Here is an 18,083-nt window from a genome sequence, read left to right as displayed (position 1 = left end):
GTGTGTCTGCGGTCACATGGAATGCTGTCTATGTGTCAGACAGATCTCATTATATGAAGCTTCTTTGCAGCGAGGGGAAGTGAGGAGAGATTACAAATGACAGCAGTAGAACACTGGATGAGTTAAGCGCCACGTCCAATGTGGTCTTTTGTAACACAAAAACACTTCTGTACATTTGCTAAACCACAGATTTTCTATGTAACTCTGAGTTAGGCCAGCTGCTGAAGTACTTTGATAAATTTACGGTGGTGGTGGGTGTGTCAGAGACATACAACGAGTCAGAATAAATGGAAGTAGAGCACATATCATCTGCTCCTATATGACACCAAGACCAAAGAAATGTTTGTTGACTTTAGAAGGATAAACTTGTTGACCAATTCCTTTCGTATGTTGAGTGAGGGGGTTAAAGTTGTGGATAATAAGACTAAACAGACTCTTTGAAAGAATCTGCAGTGTGTGCAGTAAGATGCTGGAGACCTCCTACCAATCTGCGATGGTGGAAAGTGTCATCTGCTGTGGTCTGGCGGTGGAGTAGCATCAGTGCTAGAAAGGCCAGCAGGATAAATAAACTCATTCATAAGGATAGAAAAATTATTGGACAGAACTTGGAGGCAATTGAGTCAGTGAGGGGCAGCTCACTTCATCTATCTTCCCATCTCACTTTCTATCTGTCTTTGTAAAATTTTGATTGCATGTTTATTGTGCCATTAGGCTCATTTCATACGGAGACAGCAGAGCAGTATAGACTGTTGAGAAGAGGTTAAAGCCCAACAGCTTCTATCCTGTCTGGGTGAAATGCAATTATCCTTTTATTCACTCCAGTTGGCAATAAATATGAGGCTGGAATACATCTTGCATGAGATGATACATCTCAACCTAGCAAAACAGCACCTCGTTAACAGCTCGCCATTTATCTCACAAGGAGGACAGAAGAGAAAGGGACCATGCAAAAATAAAATATATCAAAACCTTTTGAGAAGTGACTCATGAAAGGAGTGACAAATAAGTATGAGATCTCAATTCCATTTTGCCTCCTGATGTGGTTCCAAAGAAGACAAAGAGGAAGAATATGAAAAAGCAAAGAAGAGGATGGGAAGGGAATGATGTGTAGAAAATCCACAAGAATGGAGAGCTTTATGAAGGGAAGGGAGCACGAATATGTGACAAATCAAAGCCAAAGCTGGAGAGGTACTAGATGAGGTGCACGGCAATAGGTGACAACCACATACAGGATATAGATGGAAGAAGAAAAAAAAAACAAGAACAAGAACAAACACAGAACAAGCTCAGAGCTGAGGAGAGACTGGAGGAAGAAGGTGTATATAACTCTTTGGGACATACAGTACAAGGTAAGGTGGGCTAGGCACAGGCCCAAAACTACGAGGAGCAGGATGAAGAGAGGTGCTGTGTGTAATAAGAATAAGCAGATGAGGAGCACAGATGAGAGCAAAAGAACACAATAAAAGTTAAGTAGGCTAACAAATCACTGGAATGAGTGTCAGACAGGAGGAAGACACACACAGAACTCCATTATAGCTGGAGCTGGAGCCTATCCCAGCAGCCCAGGCACAAGTGCCGGTCCAACACAGGGCCATATAAAGAGACAAACAACCATTCACACTCACACTCACTCCTAGGGACAATTTAGAGTAACCAGTTAACCTAACGTATTTTTTTGGATGGTGGGAGGAAGCCAGAGTACCCAGAGAAAACCCACGCACACACGGGGAGAACATGCAAATTCCATCATAAGGAACTGGCTGTTTTGATCACACATCTCTGATTCAGCAAAAAAATGCATGGAGATTTAAAGAGAGAAAGGGATAAACAATAGTTATTGCAAGATTGTCTGTTGATGTTTTAAAAAAAAAAACCGCTCAAGACCTATCTTTTTAGTTTAGCTTTTAACTAAGTTCTAACATTCTTATATCAGCCCATATTTATTCTTCTTTAAGTTCATCTGATTTATATATATATAATTATTTAATATATAATATTTATATATTATATTTATATATAAATATATAATATTTATATTATATATATATATAAATATATAATATTTATATATATATAATTATTTAATTATTATATATATATATTTATATGTATGTATATATATATATATATATTTATATGTATGTATATATATATATATATATATATATATATATATATATATATATATATATATATATATATATATATATATATATGTATATAGATATATACATACATATATATATATATATATATATATATATATATATATATATATATATATATATATATATATATATATATATATATATATATATACATACATATATATATATATGTGTGATACGGCGGTGCATGACTGGGAAAATCTTGCCATTTTCCCAGTCATGGGGATATTGATTGAAAGTCTAATTTGAAGTCTGAATGCATTGATTGAAAGTCTAAATATATTGAGTGAAACATGAGAATATTGCATGAAAATAAGTTTTATAGAGGAAAAAGTAATTTAGGAAGTACCAAGTCAAACAGTAGAGGTTTGTTGAATTTCTTATGGAAGAAATTGCAAGGAAGCACGCACAGAGACATCAACCACAAGAATGATCAGAATGAGTGTAAACATGGTCACATTCTCCTTTTTTTCTGCTTTTAAAAGAAAGGTTTAAACTACCCCTCTTGGTCAGATCAAAACTTCTTTCCGATCAAAGCCGATTGGATCAGCCGACATATTTGCATGATGCCTTTTTATTCTGACTGGGATTTGGATGGATTAAAAGGGTTCCATGTAAACGTAGCAACTTGAAGACTAAGGAACTCTCCAAACAAGTCAGGAACAAAGTTGTTGAGAAGCACAACTCAGGATTGGGTTTTAAAACAGTACCCCAGTCCCCAGGAGCACCATTAAATCCATCTAATCAAATAAAAAGATGATGACGCCACAACAAACCTTCAAAGGGTTGTACAGATGTACCAGACCAAAGGTAAGCCTGGAGGAGTTTTTGTCAGTAGGACCATGATAAGCTGAACATAAGCTAAAAATAAGAAGGCATTTGTAGAGTTTGGAAAATGCCACGTGGGAGACTTCCACTAATGGAGGAAGTGACTCTGGTCAGATGAGACCTAAATTGTGTCACAATTCGCCCTGCTTCTTTCTGCTTGCTGCTAAACCACACCCCTCATCAGTTAGCTGCCCTCACCTGCCACTGCCACCTGTTCATCATCACTTCAGGCTGTATATATGCAGCCAACCTTCCAGTGCTCTATCCTGAACTGCCTGTCTGCTACCGACCTGATCTGCCCCTGACTACCGCCTTCCACTTAGCCTGTGGAATCTGCACCCCACAGTCTACTTAATTTCTGTCCTGGAGGACCAGCAATTGAGAGTTAGTGGTTTTGTTCTCTAACACCACTTATGCTCCCTGCCTGCGCAGCTGGCCTGGAGGATATTACTCTGCTTGACGTGGTGGAGACCAGAGTTCAACTCCAGCACTAAATCTGCGATTCAAACTGATTCAAATAAAGTCTGTAAATCTGCCCAGATCTCTTGTGCTGCTTTCAGGAACTGTTATCAAACCAAGTCTCTGGTGCTGCTTTTGGGTTGATTCTTGCTCCCTAAAAATTGATTGTTTTCAGCTCTCAAAGAAATCGCTGTCTGGCATACACCCAACACGTCTCATAAAACCACATAATGAAACATGGTGGTGGTAGCTTCATGCTGTGGGAAGGAATTTCAGCAGCAGGGACTGGTAAATTGGTTGGAGGCGAGGGAAAGATGGATAGTCCTAAAAACAGGGATATTCTAGAGCAAAACCCGTACCAGTCGGTGGGCAATTTAAAACAAGGACGGAGGCCCACTTTCCAGCAGGACAATGACTCCAAGTATATTCCTAAAGCAAAACTTGTATAGTTTAAGGGAATAAATGTGTTGGAATGGCCTAGACAAAACCCAAAACTCAATCCAACTGAGATTCTCCAGTCAGACTTGAAGGGGGCGAGTTCTTTAAGGCCCTGTATCATAATAAGTATAAATGCAAAGTAAGCTTGAAAACAGCAGCAGAAGAATCCATGTAATCCAAATGCTCTTGTCCAGCCGTGCTCTGTCTGAGCTCTGCTTCGCAAAGGCATCTTTGAGCCTTGATCTTATCTGTGTGTTCCTCCTTCACTGATCCTCTCCACCTGCACGCCCTGCTGTGATGGACTATGTGTAAAAACTCTCTGCCGGTATTACCTGGCATCAGAGCAGTTTTCATCAGCTATCCTTTGCAGCAGCTATAGATTTCTGGCAACATTCTTCCTTGTTTTCCATCCCTGACACAGTACCTGCCTAAGCTGCAGCCCTCCATTGATTTATTAACAGGCACATCTCCCAGCAATTTTTTATTTCATTTGTTCTTTATTTTCATGACTTAGTTTTTGTATTGATTGAATTTTTGCCTTTTTACTTTTTGATTTTTGCCCATAGAAAGTATTTGAAATCAATACATATGAATTTGGCCAGATGGTCAAAACAAGTATGAAATGTATACATCTGCTCTTTTGTCATAAACTCCAACTTTTAAGTTAGTTTGATCTTGAAACAGATCAAGATTTCTAATGGTTTTTTTTGTGGTATGCTAATGGACCCTTATGAAGATATAAACCAGCATCATAACCCAGACACATAAATTATTATGGAGGGATATAATCCCCAAAAGAACTATGTATAAAAAACTGTATCTCTATCTATCTCCTGAAGTTGCTCATACTATGTGTCTTCAGAGTTTAAACTTTGCTCTTTTCTGTTTTCATCAGTTACACTTGTCTTGTCCATGACTGGATCCTTCGCCTGTCTTTCTTCCTTCTTGATAATGTTTCTCATGCATATTTAAATTCCTATATCTTTTAAACTACACGCCTTCTTTAGATTTTGCTAAATTTTATTAGCAAACAATACATGTTTAACAGAAAGTGTTTTTGGAGTCATGAAGTTTGCTCTGTTTTAAAGGTATATATGGTAATCTTGCTTAGAGACTTTTTTTTTTTTTTTTTTTTTTTTTTACTCTGCGTGAAGTGGTTCCCTGTCTTGATAGTAGTTTATACATTTTGTAATAATGAACAATAAGAAACATAGTCAGACCTTTCAGTTTACTGTAAATCTGTGAAAACTCTGACCAATCCAGACGTTAGGACCGAAATGGAGTTGTTCATTTCTTTTATTTTGTCTTCTCCCAGCTCCCCTCCTCCCCCTCCAACAAATGCATTCTTGACAGCCACACCCTGCATATAAATAGCCTGTCAGGATGAAAATACAAAGTAGTGAAGAAGAAGCTCTGAAGGTAAACATGGCTGAGAAAATGCAGGAAAGATTTCCCTGACCTGGCTTGGTTTATTTGCCTCCTCCCACTACACAGCCGAGAAAGAGAAAATTGGTGGGAAAAGCCTTCTGCTGCGATGTGCAAGTTCAGGTCGGGTGGGGGGGTGGAGTTTAGGGCATGTTTTACTTTGACTAAGAGAAAAAAAATCAACTAAAAGTAAGAGAACTACAAAAAAAAACAACAACAAAAAAAAACCCTAAGTAACTCAGCCAAAGTGCCTCTTTAGGGCCACTTTGGCGGTCCCAAGCCAATGACTTTGATAGAGTGACAGGAGAAGGGTTAGGCATGTAGCTAGCAATTCCACACAACATAATAGTGCTTTGTGTAGCCTCCAAGGCTTTTCCAGGAGGGATAAAACAACTTTTATTTTCCTTTTCTTTTTCTCCTTGGCTGGATTAAATTATGGGCTCTTGATCTCCTCTTGCAGTCAGAGGGGTGTCATCCTAGAGGACTGGAGAAAATGACCTTTTTGACCCGAAAGAGGAGGACGGCTTCGGGTGTATTAGTTTTCTTTATTGTTCAATAAATGTGAATTCAATTCACATTTACCTCCAGATTTCTCTTTCAGGACCTCCTGCAGACCCCAAACCAGATGGTCTGAACAAAACCTCTAACAGTTTACAGTCCCTTAGGTCAATAGATACGGAATGTCACATCGAACTAAGCAACTGGCTCTTGTCAAAATGACACCTTTACACCTCCAGATAAGACCCAACGGCGCCAGGAGAGAGACCCGGCAACTCTGCTTTGATCCTCCCCGAATATACATTCTGGGTGACAGATCCACCCCTCTTCCCACAGGAAGAAACTCCAGATGCACTTCTTTGTGTCTTAAATCTCCTTTCACTAACTGGTTTAATGTAGCCTACATGATTTTTGTTGATAGGTTTGACTGAAGTTTCCCTTTTTATTCATTCTCATATGTGATTTAAATCCTTGAACTGATCACACATCAGAATCAATCATGAACACTTTACTACATAATGTTGGTTATATCTTTCCAAGTTTGGAACCCCTGTTAAGCAAATAATAGGAATGGATAAGAATGTAACACTCTTTCAGGATTCATCGGCTGAGGAAGACAAGTCATGCCAATGGATTAATCCACACTTGATAAGAAATATGTGAAATATACAACAATTGGGTTTCATGTGTAAAAGTATTACTATTGGTAAATGTTCCCTTTTCAAGCAAACAAAACATCTGCATGAGTCCCCAGAATGTTGATTGCCATGCTTAAAGCTAGGAAACAAAGTTAATAATTTGATTATCATGATCATGTTAATGAAATGGGAGAAAGGAACCAGGGCCCGCAGTGAAATAAGACCTGAATCACTCCTACCCTCTTGGTTAACAATCAAAGCTGACCTGATTGGGTAAGACTGACCAGCCTTCTGACTATTAGTGGTTTGTGATTGGTCAGGACCTAGGAGGAAGGGTCCAGTTAAATGGACCCGCGCTCTGGACTTCGTGGGTTTTTTTTTCGTCCTCCCTTGTTCTTCTCTCTCGGCCCTTGACTCTCGATCGCCGTGATTCTTGTACTTTGACTTAATTTCGTTGCCCTCTCGCAACTTTCCGCTGTACGCAGCTGTTTCTTTGTTCTCATAAGTTTACTCCATCTCTCTTCTTTTGTGCGCGTAAGATCTTAACGAGATAAGTTCGAACAGAAAAGTAATATTTGTGTTGAAGGCGAAACAAGCCTTGTTTAAGTTTACCCAGCGAACATTTTTATTTTTCCTTTTTGAGATCAGTACTTCACCAGAACCGCAGTTCCACTAATTTTTGCGTCTGTACAAGTACTGCCTACCCTCAGACAGTACGCGTGGAACACAACCTTTGGAATAATTTGAGTACGAGAAACACCGCCCTTGGTTCTGGGATTCTGCTGGACAGAGATCCCAACCCGTTCATCAGAGCATCTCCAGACCTACTTCTCCCGACGCCAGAAGGTCCATTTCCCGGAGACTTGCAGTCCAGGACAGAACCACCCGGTCCGCCGGCTCCATCAACTGACCCAGCGGGAAAAAGTAGGATCTTCATAGCGCTTTGATATCACTTGTGGTGTTCAACAGTACATCAAATTTAACCAAAGTATAAATTTGAATTCTCATCCAAACACAATATCACTAAGTATAATTTTAACAAAGATTTAAGTGAAATAACGATACCGATTTAATTGCTTCAATTCCAACCAGTTCCTTTCTGCCCCATTTCATTCAATTCATTTTTACCTCTCATTATTACTGTCATAAATGAAAATCCCTGTAAACAAATTCACTTGACCATCTCACCAATAACCTCTCCATCATTGCTCATTTTCACTGCTGTATGTTTACCATCATTGTAATAAATATGTATAATCAATTCATCCGTTCTTGTCATAATTTCTGAATGTACAATTTCTGGTTCATTTGTTCTGAGAATTTACTACTTTAAGTGAGACTGTGTTTATTGAATTAAGTATATTTCAGGTTTTCTCATCCTCCTGAATCTTAAGTTAAGTAAAAGTGATGAGTGGTGCTCCGAGGTAATTAAAATTTAATAAGTAGTAATTGATAGAGGCATAGTTTTACTACATTTGGTTAAATTTGATACACTAACATTTAACAATAGAGGACAAAGCTGGCAATTTTCAATTTTATTTTCAATGGCAAAATAAAATAAAAATAAAAAAAAAACAGCAGAAAAGACTTTATTCATAGTACTTAACATATTTAGGATAGTTCTGATTCACCTTTTGTTTTTCACGTTATACCTCTCTCCTACAACGTTCTTTACATTACACGCAAATGGTCAATTATGCAAATTAGGCAATGATGTCATTTTGCAACTTCTAGCGACTTTTAGAACAGCCAATAGCTACTTTCCTTACTGAGGAGTTGGCAACAGTGACATGTTAGCTTTTAATCACCTCATTTAACAAGACCAAAACCTTCAATATTAATTCAGTAACTTATTGTAGGATTAATTCTATTATTTTTACAACATTCTCATTCCTTCTATAATCATTCTTTCAGTCTATGCTGCAGAAAGGAGTTATTATAATTGATCTTAGATTATCAGGCAAATAAATCTGTTCAATATTTGCTGAAATTGCGACTATTACAGATAACATTTAGGCCTATTCATCAGACTGTTTAGCCAAAATCAAAGCTAATTTTTATTGCTTAAAGACTCATGTAATTTCCATGTTATTAAGGGGCAGTCCCAGAAGTAGATATAGTCAACCTCTTATCAAGTTAAAAAAGGTTAAGACTTGTATGTGCAGCTGTTATGGCGTAAACTGTAGGAAGCAGACTTTTAGTCAACTAATCTGCATAACTAACAATTTTTTGTCTGTTGTCCTTTTTTGTTTTAATTGCAGTCACTGTTTTCTTTGGTTTTTGTTTCTTTTTTAAATGTCTTCAGTATATTTTCCATTCCTCATCAATCGTACAACCTGCTCTTTTTTTTATAGTAGCAGGTGACTGGATTGTAGAAGAAGTTTAAATAACACGTTAAACAATTTTTGTGTGTGCGCTCCATAAAGGCCTGAGGAGGTCTGCCTCAGTTTGCAAAGAAAGACCACATTCACAGTTGTATTTACCATTATCTCGGAAAGCCTGGCTGTGTTGAACTACTGGTCAGCCCTCTAATGAAAGTGTGAAGGATAATATGCTGTTGATGTGGATGTAAACATTATTTAGAAGAACTTAATAAAGCTGCTGACATTAAACATTATATTTAGGATCTGATTATACTTGGACTGTTAAATATTGTTAAAAAAGAAAAGTCTAAAAAAATAAATAAATCTGTTGTCCATCTGATAAAATTGACACGGTAATGTTGTATCTCCACCTGAAAGTCAACATTATTTCTCTGTTTATCCTGTAATTAAAACAGCAATAGCAGCAAAACAAGTGAGTCATTCCTAACAAGTACCATTATCATTATTTGCCAGATAATTATTAAGGCAAGTCACATGTATTATTCATGCACATTAAAAAAAAAAAGCACTCTGCAGTGACAACAACCTCTTTAACAAAGAAAATATGAGCAAGCAATACATAGTTGGGAGGAGCGCACTTCAGATGACATATTCATACAGATAAAAATTGTACCCTTAACAATGAGTTCATTTGACTGAAAGACTATGTTATTGTGGCCATATTGAAATGGATTACACTTGAAATCAGCATGTTTATGATATTTTTTGTCTACTATTTTCTGTTTTTCAGTCTGTTGCCCTGTTTTTTTTTTCCAAAACATCTTTCATCATCACAACATATAATAGTTGCTACTGTCAAAAAGACTGAGAGTTTGAGCCTTGAAGAAAAATGCTTCTGTTTCTTAAGGCTGCATTAAATATTCGTCCTCTTTAAACCTCATTTGAACCAGCATTTCTGCATAAAATGCCTCAGATAAACATGTCGCAGCGACGTCAGCCTACATGGAGAGAATGATGCTACATTAACATATCATGGTAGACGTTGCTTTCAAAATGCTAGCTTGAAAGTGTGTGGAGTATGGGTGTGTGTATGTGTGTGCTGTACATTTGTGTGTTCAAAAATAACCAGGTGCTTACGCATCAACTGTGCGAAGACGTGTGAGTCAGAACACAAGCTTTTATGTGTGCCCGAGAGATAAACTCAAAACCTTCCCGGGAGGAAACAAATATACCCACACGCACACATCTGCATCACCTGCATAGAGGCAGGTAGATAAAGCCTAGACCAGCTGCTACACCGTGATGCCAGCTCCTGACCCTTTGGTTAACAGAGATCAGACTGATGATGAGAGGTGGGAGGAAGCAGAAGCTGCTTGCGGCTGCTACTTCTCTCTAAACAAACTAGCTGAAGCATAACAAAGTCGGCGCAAAGAGAGGCGTTAAGGGACAACATCGTCATCATGCTTTTAACCTTCAAACCGGCACAAACACTCACACATAAGCACAAAAACATGCTGCGCTGTTCCTTTCAGCACCAGATCGCCTACATCTGCTGGTAGAAAAGAGCTTAAAAATAAGTCTGGGATTGTGTTACTGGCCGCATAAAAGAGGAGAAACAGGAGAGACTTTTAGAATTATTCATCTTTAAAAATGTGTTCTTGAAGCATTTTGACAACGCAAAGAAGTAATTTTTTTTCTAAATTAAAAGGACTGATAAGTGAATTATTACAGGGCATACCGCTGCATGCACCAATGATATATAGAGAAAAAAAAAAAGGTCAATTTAAGAAATGACTTTGGATCAGTGAGCAATAAATAAAACATTTTCAGTATCAAACACAAAAAAAGCATAGGTCACATGGTTTATCACTCAATTCAGATCAACAGTTTTAATCCAACTGATTTTCTCTAAATTAACAATGAAAAAGAATTAGGTCAATAAAATCAGTGCAACATATATAAGTGGCAATTCCTTCAGCGCCGAGTGTGAGACTGATTTTTCAAGATAAAGAGAGGCAAAAAGAACATTGAAAGCAAGAAACACTCCAGAGTGACATCAGAGGATTTGTTTTTAGCACCTATTATTGGCAGTATGACATTTTTTTCCCAGTGATGAAAAGATCAAAAACATATTTCATTTATTTATTAACCTATTTATTTTTTATGTTTGAACATGGATGATTTTATGGAAAGAAAAGCTAGAAGGCTGTTCCTCAGAGGAGCACTTGTTTAGATATTCTGACTAACTGCAGTGCTTTCCAATCCTGGTCCTCAAGTATTGGCCTGCATGTTTTAGAGGCAACCCTACTTTAAGACATCTGAATGTAATAAATGACTTCTTAACAGGCTGCAAAGAACTGTTAATCACCCTAATCATGTGTTGAAGTAGGAACACGTCCATAACACATCTAAGGCAGCGGTACTTGAGGACCAGGTTTAGGAAACACTGTCTTAAAGCTCTTATTTGGATGAAGTCAAATTATTCTCTTTCCTGTTTTGTATTATGTGCATTTTTTTTTTTTTATCCGCACTCTAAAAGTGGACTGTATTTGTGATTAAGAACAGTGAAAATTGCGAAATTTGACAGAAAAACTGGTGTAATTAGTCAAAAAAATGCAAAAGCAGACTAGTGTGAGCATGAATCAAAGTACAGCGAGGACCATTTTTATGCTAATTTGTCATCACTGCTTCTTTCCCTAGTTTCTTTGCATTGCTCTTGAGAATATTAACTGTGGGTACCTGGTTCTATTTTAAAATAGGTAAGTAAGCATAGAAAGAAAACATTTGAAATATAAAATACATTCCCTGTATATTTCACAACTGACAGTAACCTGCACAATTAATTAAACTGCACCAGAACAGTTTTTTAAACTTGGATAATTTAATGCTCCAGAACAGATAATTATATTTTATAATAACTGGGTAATTATTTTGACATTCATTGGTAATAATTTGCACCCTAAACTGAAGGCAGGTTGCACAAAATAAAGTCAGACAAGGAAAATAAATGTGTAATAAATGTCTTAACCTTACAACACTTCATAATATTAATTATATTTCCAAAATTTGTTAAAAAAAAAAAAAATCTATCTAAAGGGTGTCTGCTCTCATAAGACCATCTCAAATATCTAGCAAAGTGCCTAAAACCTGAATGGATGAAATGGCCAGACCAAAGATTTCAGCTGTTATGAAGCTGTCTTCCACTCGTTGGGAAAATGGCTGTGTCATTTCTTCATGTGAAATGGGTCAACTACTTTAGTCTTTCTGTTGATATGAGAGCGTTTTCAGCCATGTCGGTTGCCACATCACACTTAACAGAGCTGTCTGATTCAGTTCAGTGAGTGACTCACCCCAATTCTTGAATGCTGTGCAACCAGAGAGCCAATGCGAACTCAGTGAGGTTGGCTCAGTTAGATAACACTAGCGGTTTAGTTCAACGTGTCAGCAACAGTGAAAAAGGGCTTTTAACATAAGTTTGGCTGGAGTCGGGGGGCCAAGAAGCTCTATTCAACACACATAAGCATATCTTTTCTTCCATGCTGAGCTTCCTCTCACTGTTACTCACTGCTTACAGAGAAAAACGTAGCATAGGCCCCCATGTTATATACTAAGTGATGTACAGTGTGTTTCAGAGCAGCAGCAATACCTGCTTCTCCTTTTAGGGGATCACAAGGTTTGAGCTTGACATCACAAAGTTGCTTACAGCAGAGTGCAGTGGTTAGCACTGTCACCTCACATTACAATCATTGACTAACCTACCTTTCCTTTGTCTTCAGGAAGCCACTGGGAGAAACTGCAGTCTCTAACAGGCACTTTATACAAGGTGACAGAGCCAACCACTGCACCACAGTTCTTCACCAGTGCTGCTTAAAAAGCACAAAAAAACTTGCATCTTATACTGAAATGTTTAGACTTGGTTGTTAGGCCAGGCAGGGAAAATCAAAGGCTTAACAGCCAGTAGCAGGTTAGAGATCCAACTGTTTCCACCTGTAACTAGAAAAGCACTTGGAGAGCGCAAACCTCCGCCATCGCCTTTAAAGAGTTCCTGGATCCAAACAGCGATCCGGATCACCACCAAAATTAAATAAGTTCTTCTTTTTCACATTTCACAACAACTCCTGAAAATGTCATGAAAAACCGTCCATAACTTTTTGAGTTATCTTGAACACAAACAGCCAAACAAATAATCGCCGGTAAAACCAGAACCTCCTTGGCGGAAGTAAAAAATAGCTCTTCGTGGGTTTCTGAAAAACAGCGTATGAGCATCTTGTGTCAAAACCCTGAGCAACCGCTGATTAAAAAAGACAGAACCAGATTAAGGATCATTCACGCTTCCACATTTTTCCTTATTCTTAGAAACCAACAGATGAGAAAAGAAAGGGTGACAGGTCTGCTTGTTGCAACAATAATGATGTTGAGGGGAGGGGGAGCAGGTGTCATTTTTTGATAACTTTATAACCTCCGTTCTCTCGTTTTTATTCTGTCAGGGATTTCTCTGAAGATTTAATCCAAATCAGCTGATCAGTGTGACGCCTTCATGTGGCCTCTTGCCTTGGTCGTTCATTTCAGTGCTTTTACTTTACTTGTCAGACGAATGCAGCTGAAGTCTGAACGGCACAGGAAAAAGTCTGTTGCTTCATGAGCAACTTCATGAAGCAACAAACTATTGCTTGATGTCTTTTTTTTTTTTTGTGAACAAACCACAGACTGACCTTAGAGCTAGTTTGTTACTTTTTCATAAAACAAGCAAAAAAAAAAAAAAAAAAAAAAAAATTGTTCAAGGGTAAACTAAATTGTTTTGAATTTAAAGATGAATGTGATTACTGTGTTGAAAGGGAATGTTGTAATTGGTTTTTAGTTTATATTTGCTTGGTTTTGTTCAGCACTGGACATTTTTATTACCAAATTGAAGCAGAAACCCTCTGAAGTAATGGAATCATGCAATAGAATTGTAACAGGACTGTAACGTAACATGTCACAAAATATAATTAAATTAAGACTGTCATGATTGTTTTTAAAATGGACTAATAAGGTTGGGACGGAATTTTGAAGGACCAGTTTTTAATTAAACTTAACAACATGGCAGCGTGTTTCTGTAAAGGTAATTAGTTTGAAAATATGCTAAATGTCTTCTGCTAGTTGTCAAAGTTCCCTGACTCAGGTTGTCAAAGTGCAGCTTTTGTCATTTGTTATTTATATTTAAAATTGCAGATGGTCCTTTTTTTTTTCGGGGGCATCTGTTTAAAACAACAGGAAGAAAAATTTCTATTACAAAATGTGTTCCACATTAAGTAAAAAACTCTAAAAAGATATTTCCATGTTTTAATTGGGGCTGGTCTCGCTCTAACATTGTGAAATGTTTTATACTTGTTTTGTGTCATTTCTAGACAAAAAAAGCTTGGTTGTTTCATTATTTGGGCTGTTCATTTTCTATAAACTCTTAACAGGCAACCCAGTGTATAGAGGAAGTCAGAATGTATTTTTTTTCTATATTTGGTTTTAATTCAATTCAAAATGGTGCAGGTTAGATGGGATCACATAAAACATGACATAAAATGCCATCCAACCAACTACATTCAGAGTAATTCCGCCCACTTTGCATGCAGGTCAATGAGCCTAATAATCTCTTATGAATGAGTTTGTTCTTGAATTTTACAAACTTTTTATATAAATTATGGGCATTCACAAAACTATTCATATCTTGGATTTGTCCCTGGCTAGGAGAAAATCTTACAAACACTCAGGAGTACGTTAATGAACACCTTAGCGCAGGTTCATTTGGACAGAATCAGCCTTTTTCTTGTTTTCTGCAGTTCAGTTCAGTTAAACTATTTTTCAACCTTTTTATTCATTCAAAATGTTGCACTTGAGATAGATTTCATTCTGTTGCTGGACATCCTCACACCATCAATGCAAAAGGCTGCACATACAACAGATCTGCTTACTTAACCATTCCCAGATCAAACCCAGTCAGTACCAACTTAAAATCTCACACCCAGGAAAAGCCACCAATTTCGATCCTACATGGATGTGCTCACTTGGATATTCACAGATCGTTTGGAGAGTTTTTATAAAAAATTACGAAAGTACTACTCTGTAAGTGGATATTGGTGAATGAGTCCCGATAAGCATGCATCTTATTCTCTGGACCGTATTCCAGAAGATTTCTGATTAAATTAGATAAAAAACATGATTGATCAAAATATATTTTCTGCATATGTATTCTTTGTTAATCAAATTTTTATGTTCAAGACAACTAAAAGTGTCTGTAGAAAGCCTGACATTGAACCCTCAAATTGTATATGTCTATCCAAAGATTCTAAGTTAAAATACTATAATTAAGTGGACATCCAAAGATAAATCACGGTAAGTCCAAATTTGTTGTTGTTGGCACATGTATAAAATGCATTCAAATGTGATATTGGAAATAATCAGTTTCAATTTCTAAGTTTTCTTTAAGACAACTTTTGCACAACACAGACATACATCAAATTCCTCAGCATTAAATTTGCCTTTTGTAAATCAGTTTCAGATAAGAGTTGGACACAATCAAAATATTAGATATTGGTAAAAAAAAAATTAAAAAATTAAAAAAAAAAGGGGGGGGGGGGATAAGGTATTCATGATAGAAGTAGGGAGAACGAAAGGAAAAAAACAAGGTGCTACATCTTTCATCTGGGGGCAGGATAAATATCTGTACAAAATTAAGTGGTTTAAGTGACGTGAAACAAACTGCCAACCAATATTACAACTAGAGTATCTAAAAGCAACAATCCATCAAGCCTTTGGTTCAGAAGTGCTGAAAGACAGAAAGAAAAACAGACTAACCAATGAACGATGTCTCTCCGAGGTATCCCCTCCGTCTGAGCACCACGTCCAGGAACTTTTCCTCCTCATCCACGACATAATACTCTCTCTCCAGAGAGATCCAGGCCCAGTCCAGACAGAACTGCTGGCCTTTCAACTTGTTCCCACCTAATAAAAAGAGAAAATATTGAAAGAATAAAACATAGTTTATGTCTATGTGAGCATGAGAATTATCTTTAACACAAAAGATAAACTCAAAAAGTCCCACAATTTTTTCAGACCTGCTATGCCATAAATACTCATATTAGCTTGTAATTTAGGTTTTAATGTATTTTCTTTTACATAGGTTTCATTCTGCGATGGTCTTGACCTTTTTATTTATCTAATTTTACAACAACATATAGTAACAACACTGTTCTGTTTAAACTAGAAAGGAAACGATGAGGGTAAACTCTCTGGGAGAAGGGAGCAATTACTGTCAATGTAAAAGGAACAAGAATGGTTTTAATCACTTTCTATGTTCAAGCTAAATGTTCAAAATGCATCTGCTTGAGAACATTAACATATGAGCTTTAAGATTCATACATGAGAAACCATATATCATCTTATGTCGTTTGATCTTTCATCATATGCTCTATGACTAATTCAAGATTTTCTTCTATTTTACTGTTTTATTTTCTTCTTTATGATCCAGGACTTTCAAGTCTGTCAGACATATCAGCGTTATTAAGAAAACATTACAGAGGAGACAGCTGCATTTCTGCTGGGCTCGCAGAACAGCCGCCACGTCAACAAGTAGGGAGTACGGATGCTGCTTTTTATATGTAATTTACTATTGTACATTACTCTTTAGGGAAATGGTATATTATTGAATGGAAATCATGAGAACACATTGCAAATATGGAGTGAAACAGAGAGGGAGGGATTTTACTGTTTGTTTTGGTTTTTTTTTTTTTAAAAAAAAGCTAACAATGCTGATCTTTGCAGGTCATTCCCCTAAGTGCTGCAATAAACGTGTGTGTGTTCTGCTGGGAACAATATCACATCTCTTTTTGTTTTTTTTCTCAAGTTATACTTCTACATCATAAAATCTTGAAGCAATGTGTCTAAAGATTGCACTTAATCTCCATCGCCGTACAGAGGGCATAAATGGAGAGTGCACTATGCGATACCTTTATGCTAAAAAGAAAAAAAAAACTGTGTTTCTCTGTCACTAATCCATGATTAAGAGTGAGGATGATGCCCTCCAGTACACATTCGGTTCAGCTATCTGTTAGAATAAAGCTCTAACATGGTTTGCTGACATAGTGCTAAAACACAGCAGAGGTGAAAAGTTCAGCACTTTCCAGCTTTGCAGACATTGCTACAACATGCTGAGGTGAGGACACAGCTAATATAATCTTGCATCCTCTAAAAAGCCTGCAGGCTAAGTTCAACCCTCGCTTAATGGTTGCAAATACAAAATTGCTCACATGCACATCTCTTCAATCCCAAATGCACCTCTGTCTCTAACCTTGACTTTCATTCCAGCTTCCTGATCAATTTAACATGAGCTGCCTAAAATCGTGGCATGTATGTTTAAAATGGGTGCTTGTGTATGTGTTTTCCTTCTGCGTGACTTCTTACTGGGAGTGAGTAGCTGTGGACAGACAGCAGGGATCTGAGTCAGTAGGCTTCAGACTGTTTCATTGCTCCAGCCTTATAGGAGGATAAAGACCTCTCACATGCTGACAGTACAAAAAAACAAGCAAACAAAAAAACACACAAGCAGCTTTGAAATCATCCTCAGTGGAGCTAAATTCTCTTTACACCGTCTCTCAAAGGCTTTGCTGGCAAAAAGTCAGCAAAAGGGTTTGTTTGAAAAAAGAAAAACAATTAAGGATCATAGTTTCTTTTCACCAAATTTCAACAATCAGGGCATTCTGAGAAAAGCTTAGAGAAAAACTTTGATGCTTTACTGCTACAATTCTGATGCAGGCTTGAAATTCACAGCCTTCTTCAAGAAATAATCTCCAAAAGCAGTCCTGTCAGATGAGATTACCTCACAACCAAGGAGCCTTAATATCAAAAGGCATGCAACCTTCCTGCACAGTAACGTGAAAAGATTTCTCAAAGTGATGAAGTTTGAGACTTGTATGAACCTGTCTTTAAGGTTCCCTGTAGATGCTTTTTTTTTTTTTTTTTTTAGTAGAAAATTCAGTCCAATCTCAGTGATTTTATTTAAAGGTCTCATATGATGCAAAATTCAATTTCTAGGGGTTTTCTAACAGTCATATGTGTCCTCACATCCTGCATAGGACGCCTGAAAATGAGAAAGTTCTGTCACCTCTCTCATTTTGCTCCACCACTTTTTAGCGCATGTGTTTTCAAATGGGTAATTCTGATGTGTCCCTTTGTGACCTCACTAGACACAGAAACAGCCCATTCTCAGTAGAGCTTTCTAGAACCACTTTTACAATGGCTGAATTTATGGACGAAAGCAGAATTTGGGGTTATAC

The 18,083-nt window shown here is 37.2% G+C and overlaps 1 protein-coding gene across 1 annotated transcript in view; it reads right to left on the bottom strand.

The window, feature by feature from the left end:
* frem2a (FRAS1 related extracellular matrix 2a) overlaps window positions 1–18,083 on the bottom strand; it is a gene marked incomplete at both ends in the record, with an annotated part of 70,613 nt that overhangs the window by 32,902 nt on the left and 19,628 nt on the right. The window contains one exon of the mRNA XM_079247954.1: window positions 15,607–15,753. Coding sequence (XP_079104080.1) covers window positions 15,607–15,753 — 147 coding nt within the window. The remainder of the gene's footprint in view (window positions 1–15,606; window positions 15,754–18,083) is intronic.

The sequence above is a fragment of the Telmatherina bonti genome (assembly GCF_933228915.1).
Source record: "Telmatherina bonti genome assembly, chromosome: 10".
Taxonomy (NCBI): domain Eukaryota; kingdom Metazoa; phylum Chordata; class Actinopteri; order Atheriniformes; family Telmatherinidae; genus Telmatherina; species Telmatherina bonti.
The sequence above is the reverse complement of the archived record's forward strand: the minus strand, read 5'-3'. Positions and strand labels throughout refer to the sequence as shown.